The sequence below is a fragment of the Miniopterus natalensis genome, chromosome 13 (genome assembly GCF_054644295.1).
Source record: "Miniopterus natalensis isolate mMinNat1 chromosome 13, mMinNat1.hap1, whole genome shotgun sequence".
Taxonomy (NCBI): domain Eukaryota; kingdom Metazoa; phylum Chordata; class Mammalia; order Chiroptera; family Miniopteridae; genus Miniopterus; species Miniopterus natalensis.
The window spans coordinates 24,883,478-24,900,999 of record NC_142093.1 but is presented as its reverse complement, the minus strand read 5'-3'; the positions used below and the strand labels follow the sequence as shown (position 1 = coordinate 24,900,999).

General features: G+C 38.4%; 1 protein-coding gene across 2 annotated transcripts in view; it reads right to left on the bottom strand.

The window, feature by feature from the left end:
- The window catches only part of PPP1R21 (protein phosphatase 1 regulatory subunit 21), a 54,396-nt gene that overhangs the window by 35,913 nt on the left and 961 nt on the right, over positions 1–17,522 (bottom strand). Inside the window, exons 1-7 of one of the 2 annotated variants that reach the window (XM_087823540.1) lie at positions 9,614–9,773; positions 8,913–8,981; positions 5,964–6,110; positions 3,795–3,896; positions 2,486–2,650; positions 2,254–2,312; positions 1,182–1,276 (exon numbers count right to left, since the gene is read on the bottom strand). In XM_087823540.1, the coding sequence (XP_087679666.1) occupies positions 1,182–1,276; positions 2,254–2,312; positions 2,486–2,650; positions 3,795–3,896; positions 5,964–6,098 (556 nt within the window). In that variant the 5' untranslated portion in view covers positions 6,099–6,110; positions 8,913–8,981; positions 9,614–9,773. Of the gene's footprint in view, positions 1–1,181; positions 1,277–2,253; positions 2,313–2,485; positions 2,651–3,794; positions 3,897–5,963; positions 6,111–8,912; positions 8,982–9,613; positions 9,774–17,522 lie in introns of those variants that run through there. The other variant, XM_016222176.2, reaches the window with a different exon arrangement.

Genomic DNA, 17,522 nt, shown 5'->3' with positions numbered 1-17,522 from the left:
GAACTAGAAATTCTTTGATGGTAGAGATTTTTATAAGTTTTTCATCCCCTATGCTCCCTTCCTTTCTGAGCACTCAGCAAATGATCTCTAAATATTTCAGAACTAAAAGAAATAACCAGCAATGACATAAGGATCTAAAGCACAATGACAACTAGTATTGGAAAAGGAAGGATAAACCCAACAGAGATTCAGAAGGAGATTATTAAAACCTGATGACTAATTGATACAAAAATTAAAGGAAAATGAAATGCCAAGGTTTCAAGTCTTGTGGATCAAAGTATGTTTGTGCTATTTACTGCAATGAAGAAACTGGAAACAGGTGTGGTTGTCAGAGGAATTCCGGTTTTTGATGTAATAATGACATTTGCTGATTTTAGTGTTAGATCAAACTGCTGTTTTTCTTTGGTGTTTTTTCTTTCCTCTTTTTTTAGGTCTTCCCTAAGTAATATTTAGAGGAAGTAATAATGTGATGGTGAAAAAGGGAATGTGTAATTCTGAGTAAATTTCAAAATCCAAACACGCATTTTCTGTTTTCAAGGCTCTGATTTAATTCTTGCCTAAAAGTTACAAAATCAGCACCTATTATACATGTAAGTTGAATTTTTTTAAAAGTCCTTTTTGTTGCTCTTGGCTGTGTAAATTACCAGACCAGTCCCAGAAGGAAGAGGAAGCAGGACTTACCCAAATCAGCTCCCTAACTATCACTGGGGACTGTCCAAGGGGTAGGAGACACCAGGCTGAGAAGATGCACCTCCCACCCTCACCCCTCTCCAACATGAACAACTTTCCTTACACAAACTTTTGAGTATTTTATGTATAGGTTGGTTTTTACCTTGGGATATGCTAAATACACACAATAAAAAATTTAAAAAGTGAATTTAGGCTTTTTCCGAAACAGGGCTGACTTTGGAGGAGTTATATGACAATTTAAAATCTCCCTATGAAAAAGAAAAATGAGAGAGAAAAAAAGAATAGAACAAAATATAAGCAAAATATTTTAAAATAAAATAAATCTCCCTATGAAATATTAGGGCCAAAGCTGATCAAAGAACAAAAAGCAAGCAACTCTCTGTCAGACCAATGAACTTTTTTGCCAAAAGATTAGAAATTATTTTAATTAGCTGGCTACAAGAGAGAGGTTCAAAGTTGCAAATAATGAAAAAGCTGTACATAATACCTACTTGTATCATTAAAAGGTACTTTTTCATTGATGATTGATAAGGATTCCTCTAATCTACCTGACAAATCTTCATGAAGATTCTTTAACTGTAATTGACTGAAAGAAAAAAATACAAAACCACATTATCATCAATCAGACAGTAGATCCTCATTTGCTTGTTACCTTAACAGCTGGTATCAGGCTTTCAGAGAATTGTGCCTGACATCCGGGATACTCTTGGTGGTAGAGAATTATTAAAAGATGAAGATAAGAAAAATACGAAGCCTTAATTCTAAAGCCCCTGGGACTTCTGTTCAATGATGCTGAAGTTTAGAAGAATGTATCATAGTCTCTGTATCTTACACAATTTTAAGTTTATTTCCCCAAGCTCAAAGCAATCTTAGAGTCATTTCAACATCATAAATTTTCTCTTTACAGCATATAAATGTTTGTTCACATATTACAATAAAGTTCTTTCTTAGGTATCATATCTTTTTTTTTTCCTTTGGCTCAAAATTGGATAACTTTTCTGATTTTAATTCAATTATGAGGTATGCATCTAAACCAAGCATGCAATGCTATTAAAGCAACTAAATTGAAGAAATTCACTTGACTGATTCTATTAAAACCTAAAATAATGTCATTTATCAAATAAATGTTAGCACATACTTTTATCACCCATTGATATGTAATATTTTAAGGTTTAAAGATCTCCAACTTAGATCATACAACCTCCACTTTATTCAAAATGGGCCATTAAAAGGTTGGCACAGTGATTATTGGCCAGTTTTCCTGCCTAGGACTGCCTTTAGTGTAGTCTAAAACAGAAAGTATCTAGTCGTCCGCACAGGGCCCCAGAGCACTCGCTATCTGCCACAGCCCAGAACATCTGCAGGCTGAGGAGTCATGCACAAGCCGCTCCACCAAGAACGCACAGGGCCCCAGAGATAACAGCTGAAAAGGACCCTGCAGATTACCCACTCCCGTCTCATTTCAAATGGGAGAAAAGGAACACCCAGGAGCTGCTAAACCAAAACTCAGGTCTTCTGATTATCTGTCGTTCAGGGCCCTTTGGAATTCACGTTTCCACATACCAATCTTCTGTTCGAAGCCGACATTCCTTGGCCTCCTTTTCTAGAGCCTGAGATTTTACCTGAATTTTAGAAAAAGAAAAGCAGATGGGTCAGACTGCACATGAGAGCACACTTAGGAGACACTACAGGCAACAGCCTCACCTTGCATGACTAACTTTATGTTCTATAAAGTACACAATTTACAAAAGCTCTGACTATTCTGAAAGTGCTCTCGCTTTAAGTTTGGGCTTACTTCTAGTTTGGCCTTGTCGTTCTGCAGTTTCTCAATGGTCTCCATGTACTTCCGCGTCAGGCCATCGACCACGGCTTGGTGCTGAGCCGCCTCCGTCTCCAGAGTGGCCAGCCGACTCCTCAGCTCTGCTTCCACATGCTTGTGCTGCTCATCAGCTTCAAAAAACTGCAAAGAAAAGATCATTTTCTCATCTCACGATATCCTGGTATGCACAAATGAAGAGAAAAACAATGGCAGCGACTATTCAGTGAGCAACTTCCATATGGTCCATATGCTCACTATGCAAAACCCACAGACATGACCTCGCTGAACTCTCGCAGTACGTCAGAGGTAGCGTTACTGTTAGCCCTCTTTTACAAACGGAAACTGGAGCTTAAAGGGGCTCTATAACTTGTCAAACATCTCAGCCAAAATGTGGTAGAAATGAGATAGGAACATAGGAGACCTACTCCAAAGGCTACGCCTCCTTCCTCTCAGTCTCATGAATTTCTATTTCAATTTCTGGCATACAGATAATTCAACCGCCCAGGGTATAACTTTTCTACTGGGCTAACTTCCATAATTAAATAATCGAAATTCAAATAGATGTTACTCCTAAAACAGGTACAGCTCTTTTCCTTAATTAAAATCCAATACTAACTAGGAATTAGGAATACTTAACACAAAATGTACAAAAGTCAAAAGTTCATTTTTTTAACATCATCAAAGACTGCGAATTAATGCGTATTTATTTTCCACTGTTTGACTATGTTCACCATTTCTCACAAAAAAATCAGAAAGCATAGTTGGATACACTACACTATGACTCTTACAATATGCTGAATGTTTGAAGGCAAACACTGATTATTCAACATTCCATAAAGATTTGAGGGCCTGCCATGAGTGTGACCTGGTTCTGGGGCTGGGCATACAAAACTGCCATGGTCTGTACCCTAACAGTCATTACAGACTAACAGGTGAACAGTAATAAATTAAAAGGCAAGCACTACTTACTCATAAGCTCCCATCTAAATGATCATCCAATCATTTCCCATATAAAATAAATAGTGCTCAGTATATTTCTATATTGTTAAGTTATAAAGTTATTCTGCTGTCCTCTAAACAAATGTATGCTTTGAAACACTCATCCATATTAAGATAGGAATGAGATTTAAGAAATGAACGACAGTCATAAATTACCTAGCAACCACAGGAAACGTTAATACACCCATGTATACACAAAACACTTTATCTTGCACTGGTTTTTTCCACATTCCAGATCATATGACCATTTTTAAATTCATATGGAAAAACAGAAAGGTCTTCTCACTTGTATGTGCAACCGCTCATTCTCTTCTATCTTCTTTTGCAGATCTTCATCAAAGACACTCTTCTGCTCTTGACTCAACTGAGAGGAAGAGTCTCCACTTTTCTGATGGAAAGAATAAGTTATGTCCACATAACTTTCATCCTTTAGAGAAACATCCTAAGGTACAGAGATTCTCTATCACCTTAGTAGCTTGTCTCTTCTACGTGTTCACCATTCTCAACAATCCTGCAAAAGGTATACAGTCCATCACTTAACTTTTCCTATGTGACACAAGTTGGGACTGCAAATATAGCAATGGGCGGGAAAGCTTTAAAAAGAGAGAGAGAAAAAAACAGATAAAGCTAGCTATTCTTTGGAGATCAATTCAGGGGTAGTTCTGCTGGAAGATAGAGAAGACCCAAAAAGCTAGTGATATAAATATGCTAACAAATATCATTTCAATTCGATTTTTTGGTTTGGAAGATTGTCATTGTTTTAGCAATTCCATGAGTCTGAGTTGTTAAATTCCTCTAAGATACTGTAATAAATTACTTAGTATTCACAAAGATAAGTTTATACAAAAGTTCACATAAATTTCTAATTTAAAAAAAACACATAAAGCTGATATAAACAGAAGAAAAAAGGTCAAAGATAATTTAAAATTCCTTTGCTTTTTTTTTTTAAACCAATATTAAGTTTTCCACGTAGAAGAACAGTACTATTTAAGAGAGCCAATAATGAACATTTGTTTTCATGGAATACAAAAACTGAGGCTGTTCAAGGGACAGCCTAACAATGAGGCTGTCCAGACGCCAGGCCCCGCTCTTCTCTGCCTTCCCAGCGCCCTCACTCCTCACTTCAGATGAAGTCACTTATCAATGCAGTGCGCACCAGTGACTTTGAAAATAGAGTAGCTGTATTAAAAATATATTACACATCCACCATGTTTGGGACATAAGAGGTGCACAAGCAACTGCTGAATTACATACTGTGTCCTTAGTGCTTCCAAATTTGGGTGGCTTTAACTAACATGATTTCAGAAGTGTTACCCCCGAACCTCTGCTACATAGCCTTGGGGGAACCTCACTAACCTGTGAAGTACATTTCAAGTACAGATGGCTATTCCTTCCCCAATGGTCTTTCAGAATTTCCAAAGCATGTGTATTTTGACATAGTTTCCCAAGTGATTCTAATACATACCTGTTTTGCCTGCTCTGTTCCCATCTGAAAATTACCACTCTAGAGAATTCTTCCATGTAGGGGAAATGCATATGGAAAGGTACTAACATATAATTATGTGGATTGCCCATCATAAGGCAAATACAGTCCTTGGCACTTTTACATGATCCCATGATCACAAGAGTATCCTCCCCCTTTGGCTGACGGAGAAACTGAGGTTGCAAGGCTTTAAAATCTGCCTAAAATCATAGAACTATAAATGGCAAAAAAAACACCAAGCCTGGGCTTTACCCAAAGCCTGCGCTCTTCCCGCCACACTGTGCTGCTACAGAAATACCATGGGTCTTCCTCTTCCCTCCTACAACTCTGTTATTACTGTCTCACATCTACACATTCAGGAGTGCTGTTCTATATACACACACACAACTTAAAGATTCAATCACTAGACCTTACCCTTAAAAAAATGCAACTTTTTCAAGTACCAGATCATCCATCTTAGAGCAATAAGAATCTTGCCTCACTACATAAACCATAAGGGGAAAAGTTATTTTTCAGATCTTTGGACAAGAATACCAAATTGGCCTCACAGGAATAAATAGTAAGAAAAAATTGCTCCAGCAAAATTACAAGCCTAAGGTATGTAACTGCTACTTTCACATGAGTAGTTACACTTTGACAATGTTCCTCATTTTATTTGCCCTACTTTGAGTTAATGGCAACTTGGTACAACTGAAAGATATCAATAATTTGGACCGATATGAGCTACTTCTTTCACTTTTCTCAGCCACTAAATCAAGTATGTGGGTGTTTGCTCTTAATAAGTTCTTTTAAACTCACATTCATATGAAAATGCCTCTAACACTTAGTATATATTAATAGCAAATATCTGCTTTCTTGACCTGATATCCAGGTATAATAATGGAATATTAGAGAATTTGGAGTGAGGTCTTCTATCTAGAGATGTCTGTACCTAATGACACGGTTACACTACCTTACTTTTATTTGACTTACCTTGTTTTTCTTGCCTCGGGGTTCACTTACAGCCAGTTCATCTTGAAGCAGTTCTACCCTCTTGGCAAGCTGCAGATTTCGAAATGTCAAACTGTCCATTTCCTGTTGTAGTTTTCTCAATGACTGATCCTTCATTTTCAGTTGCTCCTACATCAAAGTGAAAACAAACCATTCTTTATAATTTAGCCTGAAGGTTTAAAAATAATGAAAAAAAAAAGTATTCTTGTTTCACCAAAATATAATCAAAACCTCTTGCTTTAGGGAGTCAAGTTGTATGTTCATCATTCCAGTTTCTATGTTTTTAGCTCTGTTTTGTGGCAAAATCATTTTTTGACCAAACCAAGTAAATTTAAAAATAACAAGTATATATACTAAAGTAACAAGATAGTCATCAACTTAAAGTAAAATATCCACAACTGTTTATTATATAACGTTGCTATGTATGTATCTGGCAGTGAGGAGACGCAAAGCCTGAGGCTACAATTTTATAAAGTTGAATTTTTAAAGAGAACCTCAGACTCAATTGATGATGTCCTTCAGGAAGCAAAAACAGCCAGAAATATATCTGTATTCATTTTTTCTAAAATCCCCCCTGAACTTAAGTCAGTCAAAATGAAGTCTTTTCAATACACTTAATTTTACTTTAAACTATTCTGATTTGTCAGAGATAAAAATCATTGTTACCCTAACACAAGAATATTTCTAGCTGCTGTTCTACATCAATTCCCTTTAAACTTAAAATAGAAACAAAATCTAAAATCTAAACAATAAATCCTCTGTTGACCATTCCATATTGTTTATATCATAATGGTGTAAGAAAATGGGAAACTAGAGAAATATTTAGTTTCACTCTATTTTTTAAAAATATTATTCTAACTACATTTTACTTATGATGTTCTGACAACTCTGTATTCACTGGTAATCAAACACAGATGGCCATATGCTACTGTATATTTAAAGAACTGTACTTTTATTATTTTCACTTTAAAACCACTGTAAAGCTAAGAAAAGGTCAAGTTTTAATGAATAGGTGATTTAACTATATTGAAGTAGCAAACTAAAAACCATAGGCTGGTGTCTGCAACCTACTCACATTATTTATATGTTGAGGGCAGGGCTAGGGTAATAGAATAATATGTTTCCAATAAGTAGAAAAATAAACATTGTTCTTTCCTATTATTTGTTTACTAGCCTTTTTTTAAACTTGAAGATCAATGGTAAACTTAGTTCTACCCCATGTCCAAATTACCATATATTTCAAATTAAAGAAATTCAAATCAATGAAAGTATACTATATCCATAACTCACTGAAGAGGCAAACCCAATATAATCAAAAGTCCACTGTAACAAAAGACACCCTAACATTCCTACTGCATGAACCAGCAAACTGTCAAACTTACTATAATTATAATTACTGCAAAGGATAGTAAAACAAAAGTAATTTCTTTACATCCTTACAATTAGTTAATCACTACCTGACTGATGCTCCAACTCCATTAACCAGTCATTAATTTCAGAAGACATCTATCCCAACCTCTCTGTAAACCCTTGTTTGTGCAGTGGGGATGGTAACAATGTTATCTGCCCTCCTAGAGTTATTGTGAAGACTGAGCTCATGGATATAATAGTATTTAGCAAAATGCCTGATACGCACCGAGTGCTCAATAAACAGAACCTGCAGTCAACATCACCACTGTCACCACCATCACCACGACCACAGAGTTACTCAAACAGGACCAGCAACAGGAGAGTGTCAAGCCAAGAGTGGGCTACAAAGGCCAGCTAGGAAATACTTCCACCAGTAACAGGTTTTTAAACATCACTAGGATACTGATCATTTCTTCAAAAATTTAGGCAAAATAACTTAACGAACAAATCCTGAGTATAAAGCTTATTTTTAATCATCTTGGCTTGGGAACAGAGAGCTTTGGAAGTATGGGCAAGGGATCCTGAACCATTCCCAGCCCTGAGTCCGTGGAGTGGCACCTTTCCAGAGGACAGTCTGGAAAGACAGATTTCTGCAGGGTAGGGTCCAACGCTGGCTACGTAAAAGGACATGCTTCTGGGTGCTACCTGAGTGGAAACATGTAGGATACGTCACTGGTTGAGGGGTTACTCCAGAAAGGTCAGGATAAAGGGAATCCGAATCCCTCTGGGCCACAGGACAAAGGAGAGAGCCAAAGAACGAGGCAGGAAGCCCGCGGCGGAGAGCAAAAGTGGGACGGTTGTAACACAAAAATTATACAAAAGCTAATAAATAATAATGCAAGAATAAACTGTTTCCCATACAACTGTAAACCCCTGTGTTTCACTGAAACTTGGCCAAGAAAGAATCCATATCCTAGAATAACTTATCCAATTAAAAAATCACTAAGCAGTATTTATTATGTGCCCACTAGACGAGGTAGGAACAAATTCCTTCGTCTACGGCATATTTCTCCCTCAGCTAACCAAGGTGCTGATGGTAAAATGTATCACTTAAATAGAGTGTCCTAACACAGGTTATTACTATTAAAAAGTTCAACCCAAAAGCAAGATTAATGGACTAAATGAATGACACTTTCAAATCCATTTATTAGGGGACAACCATGTGCTGAATGCTGGGGACAGAAATATGAGTATGACATGGCCCTCCTCAGAGTTCAGTCAGTGATCAAGACAGATAGGAAGCCCTATTAATCCAGATGAATTTAGCCAAATAAAGGCCTGGAGGTATAAGAGAAATGCATTAAAGTCAAATAATACATTTTTTAAGTTTTTAGCTAAGGAAATCAAAGCACATAACTTTCATACTGAAGGAAGTAAGAAAGTTAAACACAGAAAGACTGTATTCCTCACCACTATTCCTAGTGAATGCATGAGTGTGAGAGTTGGGGCTTTAACCCAGAAAACCAGCTCAGTTCCTGCTTTAACCTCACAACATCACAACACGAGTATCCTGTTGCATACCTTTAAAGCAGCAGAATTTGCTTGTTCATCCACAACACCTTTTTTCAGGACCTGATTCTGAGCCCGAAGCTGAAAACAGAACAAGCGATAATTAAGTTTTAATTTAAAGCAATCACTTATAGCATTATTACTTTACGGGAATCATAACACTGAGTAACTATCTTCTCACATATATATGAGAACAAAAATATTAGCCTGGAGGAGGACCGTAGGTATCATCATTCTGCCACTTTACAGATAGATACACAGAGGCTGAGCTGCCCAATGACATAAAACACATAATATGTGGCAAAACTGAGACTAAAACCCAGGTCTCTCAACTTCCAGGACACAGTTCTAAGAAACCAAATCACCTCCCTAAATTAAAACTATTTTCCTTGAAATTCTGGCACACCATTCATCTGTAAAATATATACAATTGGACCAATTACGGAATAATAATTCTATAGAAAATCAAAGTGTGGGGCACCAACATACCCAGCAGGATACTGTGCCTAATATTAGTCGTGTAAATGTCATTAGGAATGGCATACCTGTTATGAGGCATCAGCTGAGGCACTATGCCAAAAGCAACTAAGCAGCTAGCTCAATTTAGAAATTAATAATAGCAGCTAACATCTGAATGCTGATTACATACCAGCACTGTCCTAAGTGTTTTACATGTATTACTTCATTAAACCTCACAACCCTATAGTACGTACCTAAATAGGTACTATATTATCTCCATTTCACAGATGAGCAAACTCAGGTACAGAGAAGTTAAGTAGCAATGCTGAGATTCAATCCCCAGCAGTGTTGATTCCAGAGTCATAATGCCATTAGCCAGCATTGGCTACTGTTTTATAAAGCTACATATAAATGAGAAAAGCAGTGGGCTAAAGTGGTGGAGAAAGCTTTTGAAGAGGTAGGGTTTGGGCTATATTTTTTAAATTTTTATTTATTGATTGATTGTAGTGGGAGAAGGAAGTGGGGGAGGGGGAGAGGGAGAGAGACATCAATTTGTTATTCCACTTATTTACGCCTTCATTGGTTGATTCTTGTAGGTGCCCTGACCAGGGATCGAACCAGCAACCCTAGTGTATCGGGACGATGCACCAACCAACTGAGCTACCTGGCCAAGGCTGGGCTGTTATTTTACATTGTTAATTTTTTTAATTGAGTATACTTCTACATAAAATGTACAAATAAAAAATTATACAGCCTGATAAATTTCTATGTGTGTATACATCTATACATTTACATAACCATCACTGGCAGGGTTTTGAAAGATAAAACTTCAGTAGTAATCCCCTTCTGTAGAAAGGGGAAAGTTCTCAACCAGGATAACACAGAGCACAGAAGTACAAAGACAGTGCAGTGTAGCCGAAGCAAGAGGTCTACAGACTAATAATCTGGGGATTCGGTACAGACAGCATGAAAGACCAGGTTCTTCTCTGAGAAACTAAACAAATGGGACAACTTTATGGATTTTTTTTTAAATCTATTTCTAATTCTGCATAGCTCAGATCTGACTCCTGAGAAAAGAACTGGCCCTTTTCTGTGCCAAAAGAATAGGAGTATTTTAATACTAAACCTTAAACCGAGTATTTGAAATTCAAGAGAAAATTTAGCTAAGATTTTAAGAAAAAAAGCAAGAATACTGCAGGATATTCAGTTTGAGCAAAAGACAGACTCAAAGATGAGCTTCTTCTATTTTTAAGTTAAAGATCACAGTTCATTACCACAACAGAAAAAAGGCTCAAATCTTGCTCTGCCATTTTACTAGACAATATAAACTTGAGAAACTTACTTAACCTTTCTGAGCCTCGGTTATACGGTCTATAAAACCGGTAAACATATCTACCCTACCTTCCTTCTTCTGAGGTTGTTGTGAGAACGAGATAAAAAAAAATGTAAAAACTCTTCCTAAACCATAAAGTATGCCACAAATGGAAACAGAGCTCTTATTCACTAGAATAGAAGGGAGAATAAATATATTTATTATAGTTCGCCTCATGCAAGGCATTGCACTAAACGATATGGGGGAGAGAAAGAAGTAAAAGAAGTGGTCATTGGCCCTGGCTGGGTAGCTCAGTTGGTTAGAGCATAGTTCAGATGCATGAATGGGTTCGATCTCTGGTCGGGGCACATATAAGAATCAACCAATGAATGCAAAAATAAGTGGAACTAATGGATCTCTCTCTCTTTTCTAAAAACAAATAAATAAAATTTTTAAAAGAAAGTGGTGGCCAGTATGGCTCAGTTGGCTGAGCATCATCCCATCACCTAGAGGTCCCAAGTTCGATTTCCGGTCAAGGCACATGCCAGGGTTGTGGGTTCAATTCCCAGTAGGGGGCATGAGGGAGGCAGCCAATTGACGTTTCTCATAGATGTTTCTCTCTCTCCCTTCCTCTCTCTCTAAAAAAAACCCAAAAAAACCAAAAAACCATTTATTTTTTAAAAGTGGTCCCTGTTTTCAAAGAGCTTAAAATTTAAAAGGGAAGATGAAAGATAGCTAGCAATCCTAGTTATCTTTCTGCTTAAAAAAAAAAAAGGCAGTACAGACAGGCAAACTAAAGCCCATGGACCAAACTGGCCTGCAACCAACCTATTTTAAAGTTTTACTGGAACACAACCACACTCATTATTTACATATTGTCAATGGTTGCTTTTGAGCTGCAATGACAGACATGAATATTTAAAAACTGTATGGCCCCAAGCCTAAAATATTTTCTATTAGGCTCTTTACAAAAAAAGTTTGCACACCTCTGCTATAGAAGTTCAAAAGAAAGAAACACCACTTTAATGTTGATTTCCATCAGGTAATGTTTTACTTTTTAAGTAATATCAACATACTCTTGGATAATGTTGTTACCTAGGTAACAAAGTTCAATAAGTATTTGCAATCCCAGTTAGCCAAAAGGCAGCTACACTACTTGGGTATCTAGGTTTCGTTTCATACCCCTGTCCTAACTTTGATCTGTGATGCCTTCTTGGTGTATTTAGAAGCTCCTAGTGACTGCTTCAAAGATTAGAGATGAAGCTTGAAAAATGCTGAATTGTAAATTTTCTGTAGGACCAGAACTACAGCAATAAAATAAAGAATGAACTTACTGATTATAATGAAAAACAATTTGAATTTTCCTAGAAAATATTGTTTGTTAAATTAGTAACAATTCAAACATGGTTTCAATGAAACTGCCTAATAGAAAATGCAGCTTTTAGGAATATTTATCTAAAATAATATTTATTATTTAGTAGGTAGAGAAGGATGGCAATGATAAACGGCATGCTCCATTGCCATGTTAATTACACTTTGTGGCACATGGCATCTTCCTGCATTTCAGCATCACTCCTGCCACACTTCTGCATTACAACAGCCTGTCAAATGCTGAAACTGCTATGATCAGTCTGATCCGTTAGAATCTATTTCTCCTCACCAGCATTTTGTACAGTAGGGAGGCAAATGCACATTGTTTATTTTAGAAATAGATATAAGATCACCAAATAGTCCCTAGGGCCTCTAGGAGATAAGTGTTGAGACTCCAGGGCACGTGGACGTAACTGAAGTTTCCATTAGGACAGGAAAGGTCTCCAGAAGACGATATGCCTGTTTCCAGCAGCTGTGCACCAAGCTCTTCCATTCCATTCAGTAGAGCAACCTCTGAATCCCACCTCTGGGGCCCTCTTAGTCCTTTCACACCTCATTTTTCAGTCTTGTAATCTTCTGATTAGCTTTACCTTTACTCTGAAAGCACAGCCCTTCCTCATTTTGCCTAACCAAATCCCAGGTGTTCTTCTAGAAACTTACTTCCTACCTCTGGTCCTGCTTGCTCTGTAAATTTTTCCTAACCACTCCCTGTGCTCCCACTACAGTCCACAGGGAACTTACCCCTCAGTTCCCTTGGCACTTGCTATTATAGTGAAAAGACACCCCGTATTAAACTGTTCAGTTTTATTTTTAGTTTTAAAGTAGTAAATTTTACGTTTACTAATTCACATATGATTTATGATTAATTTATGATTTCTCTGCTCTTCTCCCCTCTGCCAACTAAACTGTCCTTCATGGTAGAGACTACAGTGTAATTCCTTACATCTCCTGCCTACAATGAAAGATCAATGCTATGGATAAGGAAGGAACTCAATAAATCTTTAGACAACCAAATTAAATGCTATATGCAAAAGGTGTTTAAATGTAATGCATTATACCATTCTAAGAGACTGTCACTGCTTTAACAGATCCTAAGGCCCCTCTCCAAATGATCTGCCCTCATGGTCCTATTGGGTCACCAAGCACCCTCAAAAGCCCTGAGCCTCCTGAACAGTGTTCGGACCTGTTCTATGCAGCTTTGGTTCTGGAACAGCCCAGCCTCAGTTAGGGTTATCACAAAGCTGTTTCTCCAAGGACAGAGTGCAGTGATGAGCCAACTGAGATGTCTCTCATGCCACTTTGACAATCTGCAGTGAGATAACTGGCCCGAGATTAGGGATTTACTACCTATTATCACAAACTGCTGAAAGAGTTTGTGGGGAAAGAGAGACGAAGCATCTATGTGCATTTTCTCATCTAATGTTCAACAATCTTGTGTTAGAACCACTCTCACACAGCTATTTTCATACAATGAACAATTTAGGATTTATACGTTTTACAACCCTGTAAAACCAACCTTTAAACATATAGCTTTTTTTCCATTACAAATCAATGGGTGCAACAGACAACCCAGAGCCCATTCCTAAGCTTTACCAAAACTCCAATTTGCAGCTTCAGAATACTGAAGTCATTTGCAGACCCCAGCTACAGTATCTCTGGCCTTTATGACCCCTAAAATTCCTTCCAGATCTAACATTTTAAGGATTCCAATGTGCTGGGAATACCACTTAGTCTTCCTACCTCCTTACTTGTTCTTCCCCCGGAGGGGATCAAGTGTCTGTGGCTGTGTAGTCCATGGACTAGTAGCTGAGGTTATCTGGTCACAGAGGCAGGAAAAAACCTCTCCCCTCACACCTGCCCTCAAGTAGAACCCCTTCTCCTGCTCCTGCTACCATGCAGGGAGACTCATTACAAAACCCCTAACCCCAACCAGTGCAGTCTAGCTGCCCCTTTAGTAACTGGATAGGTAAGTCAAGTGAATTAAAGAGGAAGACAACCCTTGTCTTTCGAAGGCCTTGCTATTCAAATTGTGGGCTGTGGACTACTGCAACAGCATCACCTGGGAACAGAATGTGAGGCCCCACCCCAGACCTACCAAACCAGAACCTGCAGTTTAACAAGGTCTTCAGTTAAGTCACATAGACCTAGGGGCTAAGCTATCACCATCCAACATGTGCCTACTTAAATTATTTAAAAGTAAATAAAATCCAGAATTAAGTTCCTCAGTGGCACTAGACACATTTCAAGTGCTCAACAGTCCCACATGGCTAGTGGTTACCCTGCTGGATAGCAGATACAGAACATTTTGATTCTGTGGAAAGTTCCACTGGATAGCACTGAACACAAAGCTGTTTTCCAATCCAACTTTAGTAGTCAACCCTCCACATAAGGGGGGGGGGGGGAGGTAAAAGCAGGCTGATATTCTATTTTAATCCAATCCAGCTCCTGAGTCTGTTTCTCTTACAGGAAGGGGCGATTAAACAGGTTTCCAGGTCCCACTATCTGGAAAGCAAACACAGAGAATCACAACTGACCTTTTTCCCCCCAATATGAGTAGCTCTACACTAAGAGCGTAAGTCTAAAAAGTTCCCAAAGGCAATATCCTTCGTAACTAAAAGCAGCATCAACTGTGAAATAAACTGTTAGAGAAATAATGGATGTTTGGTTTTCCTGTTGGTTGCTATTACCCTGAAAAGTTTTAAAAGCTCCTACATTGGTATCACTCCTTGAGCAACAGTTCTCAAGCTCTGGTGTGCATCCAAATCACTAGAGAGATTTGTTACAACACAGACGTCTGGGTCTGACCACCAGTTTCAACTCAGTGAATCTGGGGTGGACCCAAGAATTTGTATTTCTAACCCATTCCCAGATCTAATGATGCAGATCCAGGGGCTGCATTTTGAGAACCACTGACACAGTAACACAAACCTTGGAAAGACAGAACCTGCAACTTGTTTACACACATAATATGATGCCAGGCAAGGAGACCCTGCAGAGAAAGCAGACTGAAATCCAATGAGCCAGGACTGCGTGCACTTAGCCTCTCTTCTCCACATGAGATATACCAGAGCCTCAGAAGCAAAGCAGGCCATGGAAGAAACACCAAGGAAGAAATGGTCTTTGATTCCTCATCAACAGTGTAGTACCTGAGGCCTTGATTAGCTTTCCCTCACATCTCAAAGAGGTAGCCTCCATCTATTACCTATTAACTTCATCAACCTCTGAAAATCAGCTTCTACACACCTTTCTCCTCCCCCAAACTCTATTAATCCTGGAATTTTAAAAGCCTGCAGTGATGCTCTCTTAATTGCCCAAACCACTAGGATCTTAACGTCTACTTTTACGTTATGTTTTAGCAACCTGTCTGCCTCAGCCATTCTCATCTGTTTTGGCCTCCATGGTGCATCTTTTATCTAACTAAACTCTCAGTCTCTTTCATAGGAGCTCCTCAGACTGTTTTTTTTTTTTTTTCCTTCCCAAGAGGAAAGACAATTATGACCATGGTTCTTAAGTAAGCAATGGGCTCCTTCCTGAACACAGGCTGAGACCTAATTTACATAAGAATAACATTCTGTAAATGTCCTTGATTTAGGAATTGTGTCCCTCTCTTGATATACAGGCCTCCTTCTATAGATTAAAAGGAAATCTTTTTTTTTCTTTGTATCCTAACTGGATTTCAACATCAGCCCACAATTTCTCCACCAGGGAAGGTAATAAAAAGGTAGAATACCTCTTCCACAGGAAGAGGGATGAAGGTAGCATAGATCTTATCTAGAAATTGCTTGGCACTAGAATTGACAGGAAATAAAAAGCACATTAAATCTTTTGACCAATCTCTGTTCTCTTATGTTCTGAAATTTCCATAAAAAAATTAAAAGGATGAAAAATGATCTGGCCCAATAGGAGAGAATAACCTCAAGTCTGGCAGCCCTGCTACAGTCTCCTTACCATTTCCTCCTCCAGTCACATCCTTCCCACAGATGTTCCCCAAAGAGTCTACCTAAAGTATTCTACCCTGATTCACTCTTAAAGTTCAACTATCATTTTTATGAGGATTATTATAAAAGTTCTGGCCCTCGTCCTGACTTTTAGCCAGCCCATCTCCACTAGAAATTTTCAGCAATTACCCCATCAACCACCACAAGCTACTATGTAAATAACTTTAATGTGCCTTCCAATCCAAAAATTCCATGATTGTATCTAAACTTTAATCCACTCCTTCACTTCAAATTGGCTCGCCTTTCTGCCCACCCTCCGCTGTCAGTGGCAGTCATGCTCCCTCATCTCAGGGTCAACTCTCAGTCTTCTTCCCTCACTCGCCACGTCCCATAGATTGAGATGCAGGGATGGGAACCTCCTACATTCCTTATAGCCATCATGAGTTTAGTGCCATGTGAAAAGCAGGCATTTGGCAAAGCAGCAAGCTAAAAAGTATTTTTTAACCACAATTACTAAATCTAGGTCCCCTCTCCATCTCAACTGTCACTAACTTTATTTAACCCCACATTACTCTCCCCCAAACTATTCCAACAACCTACAATCTGGTCTTTTCACCAATCTTTCCCTACTGAAATCCATCCTCCAAATAGTTACCAGTTTCCTCCCTAAAAATAATGTTATGCCCTTTGATGTTTCTCCATTACTCAAAAACTAAAGTTAAAACTTATTTGACATCCAAGACCCTTCATGACTGGGTCCAAGTTGCTTCTCCAACAATATTCCACCACTCTCTGCCATGCATCTTAATGTGCTTCCGTGTCAGCAAACGTAGCCTCTTGCCTTTGCCTGGAACGCTAACCTTCCCTTCCTCTTCCCTACTCCCCAGTCTGCGTAACTTCTACCCTCACCCTCCATCTCTTCTGTGCTCCCACTGAACTAACACTTGTCATAGTGCATTATAACTACGTACAATGTTTGAACGTTTTATTAAAGGGATCTCCTTAAGCTGGAACTCTGCCTCACTCAACCGACTATGGCGGACTGTTTACAGGGGGCACACAATAAGTGTCTGTTGAATGAAACAGCTTAAATATCCAAAAGAACAAACTATTGCGAAGTTTTTATTACTTTCTTTGGGAGGTTATACAATTTTTCAGCAATGCGGTCATTGCTAGAAACATTTTTGGAACTCCCTTTTGCTATTTGGAATTGCCTCCTGAGCTTGTTTACTCTCTGGAAAACAAAATCAGTCCCCTCACTTTATACTCACGAAACATTTTCACCCCAAAATAGTAGAAGCAAGTTTGTGTACTACTTCCATTCTCCACCCGTCCAACTTCATCATATGGATTTGTCTGAAACAACTTCTGGCCCTTTCAAACAGGAAAATACTCTTTCAAAGGATGAAAGCTGTCATCACTGACATTGTGCCACAGGCTCTTAGGACAATGTCAAACGGAAATGCGAGAAGTTGTGCCAATGGCAGCACTGTTGTAATAAGTGTAGTATCTCAAAAGGCTCCCCCCATTCAATGGGCGGAA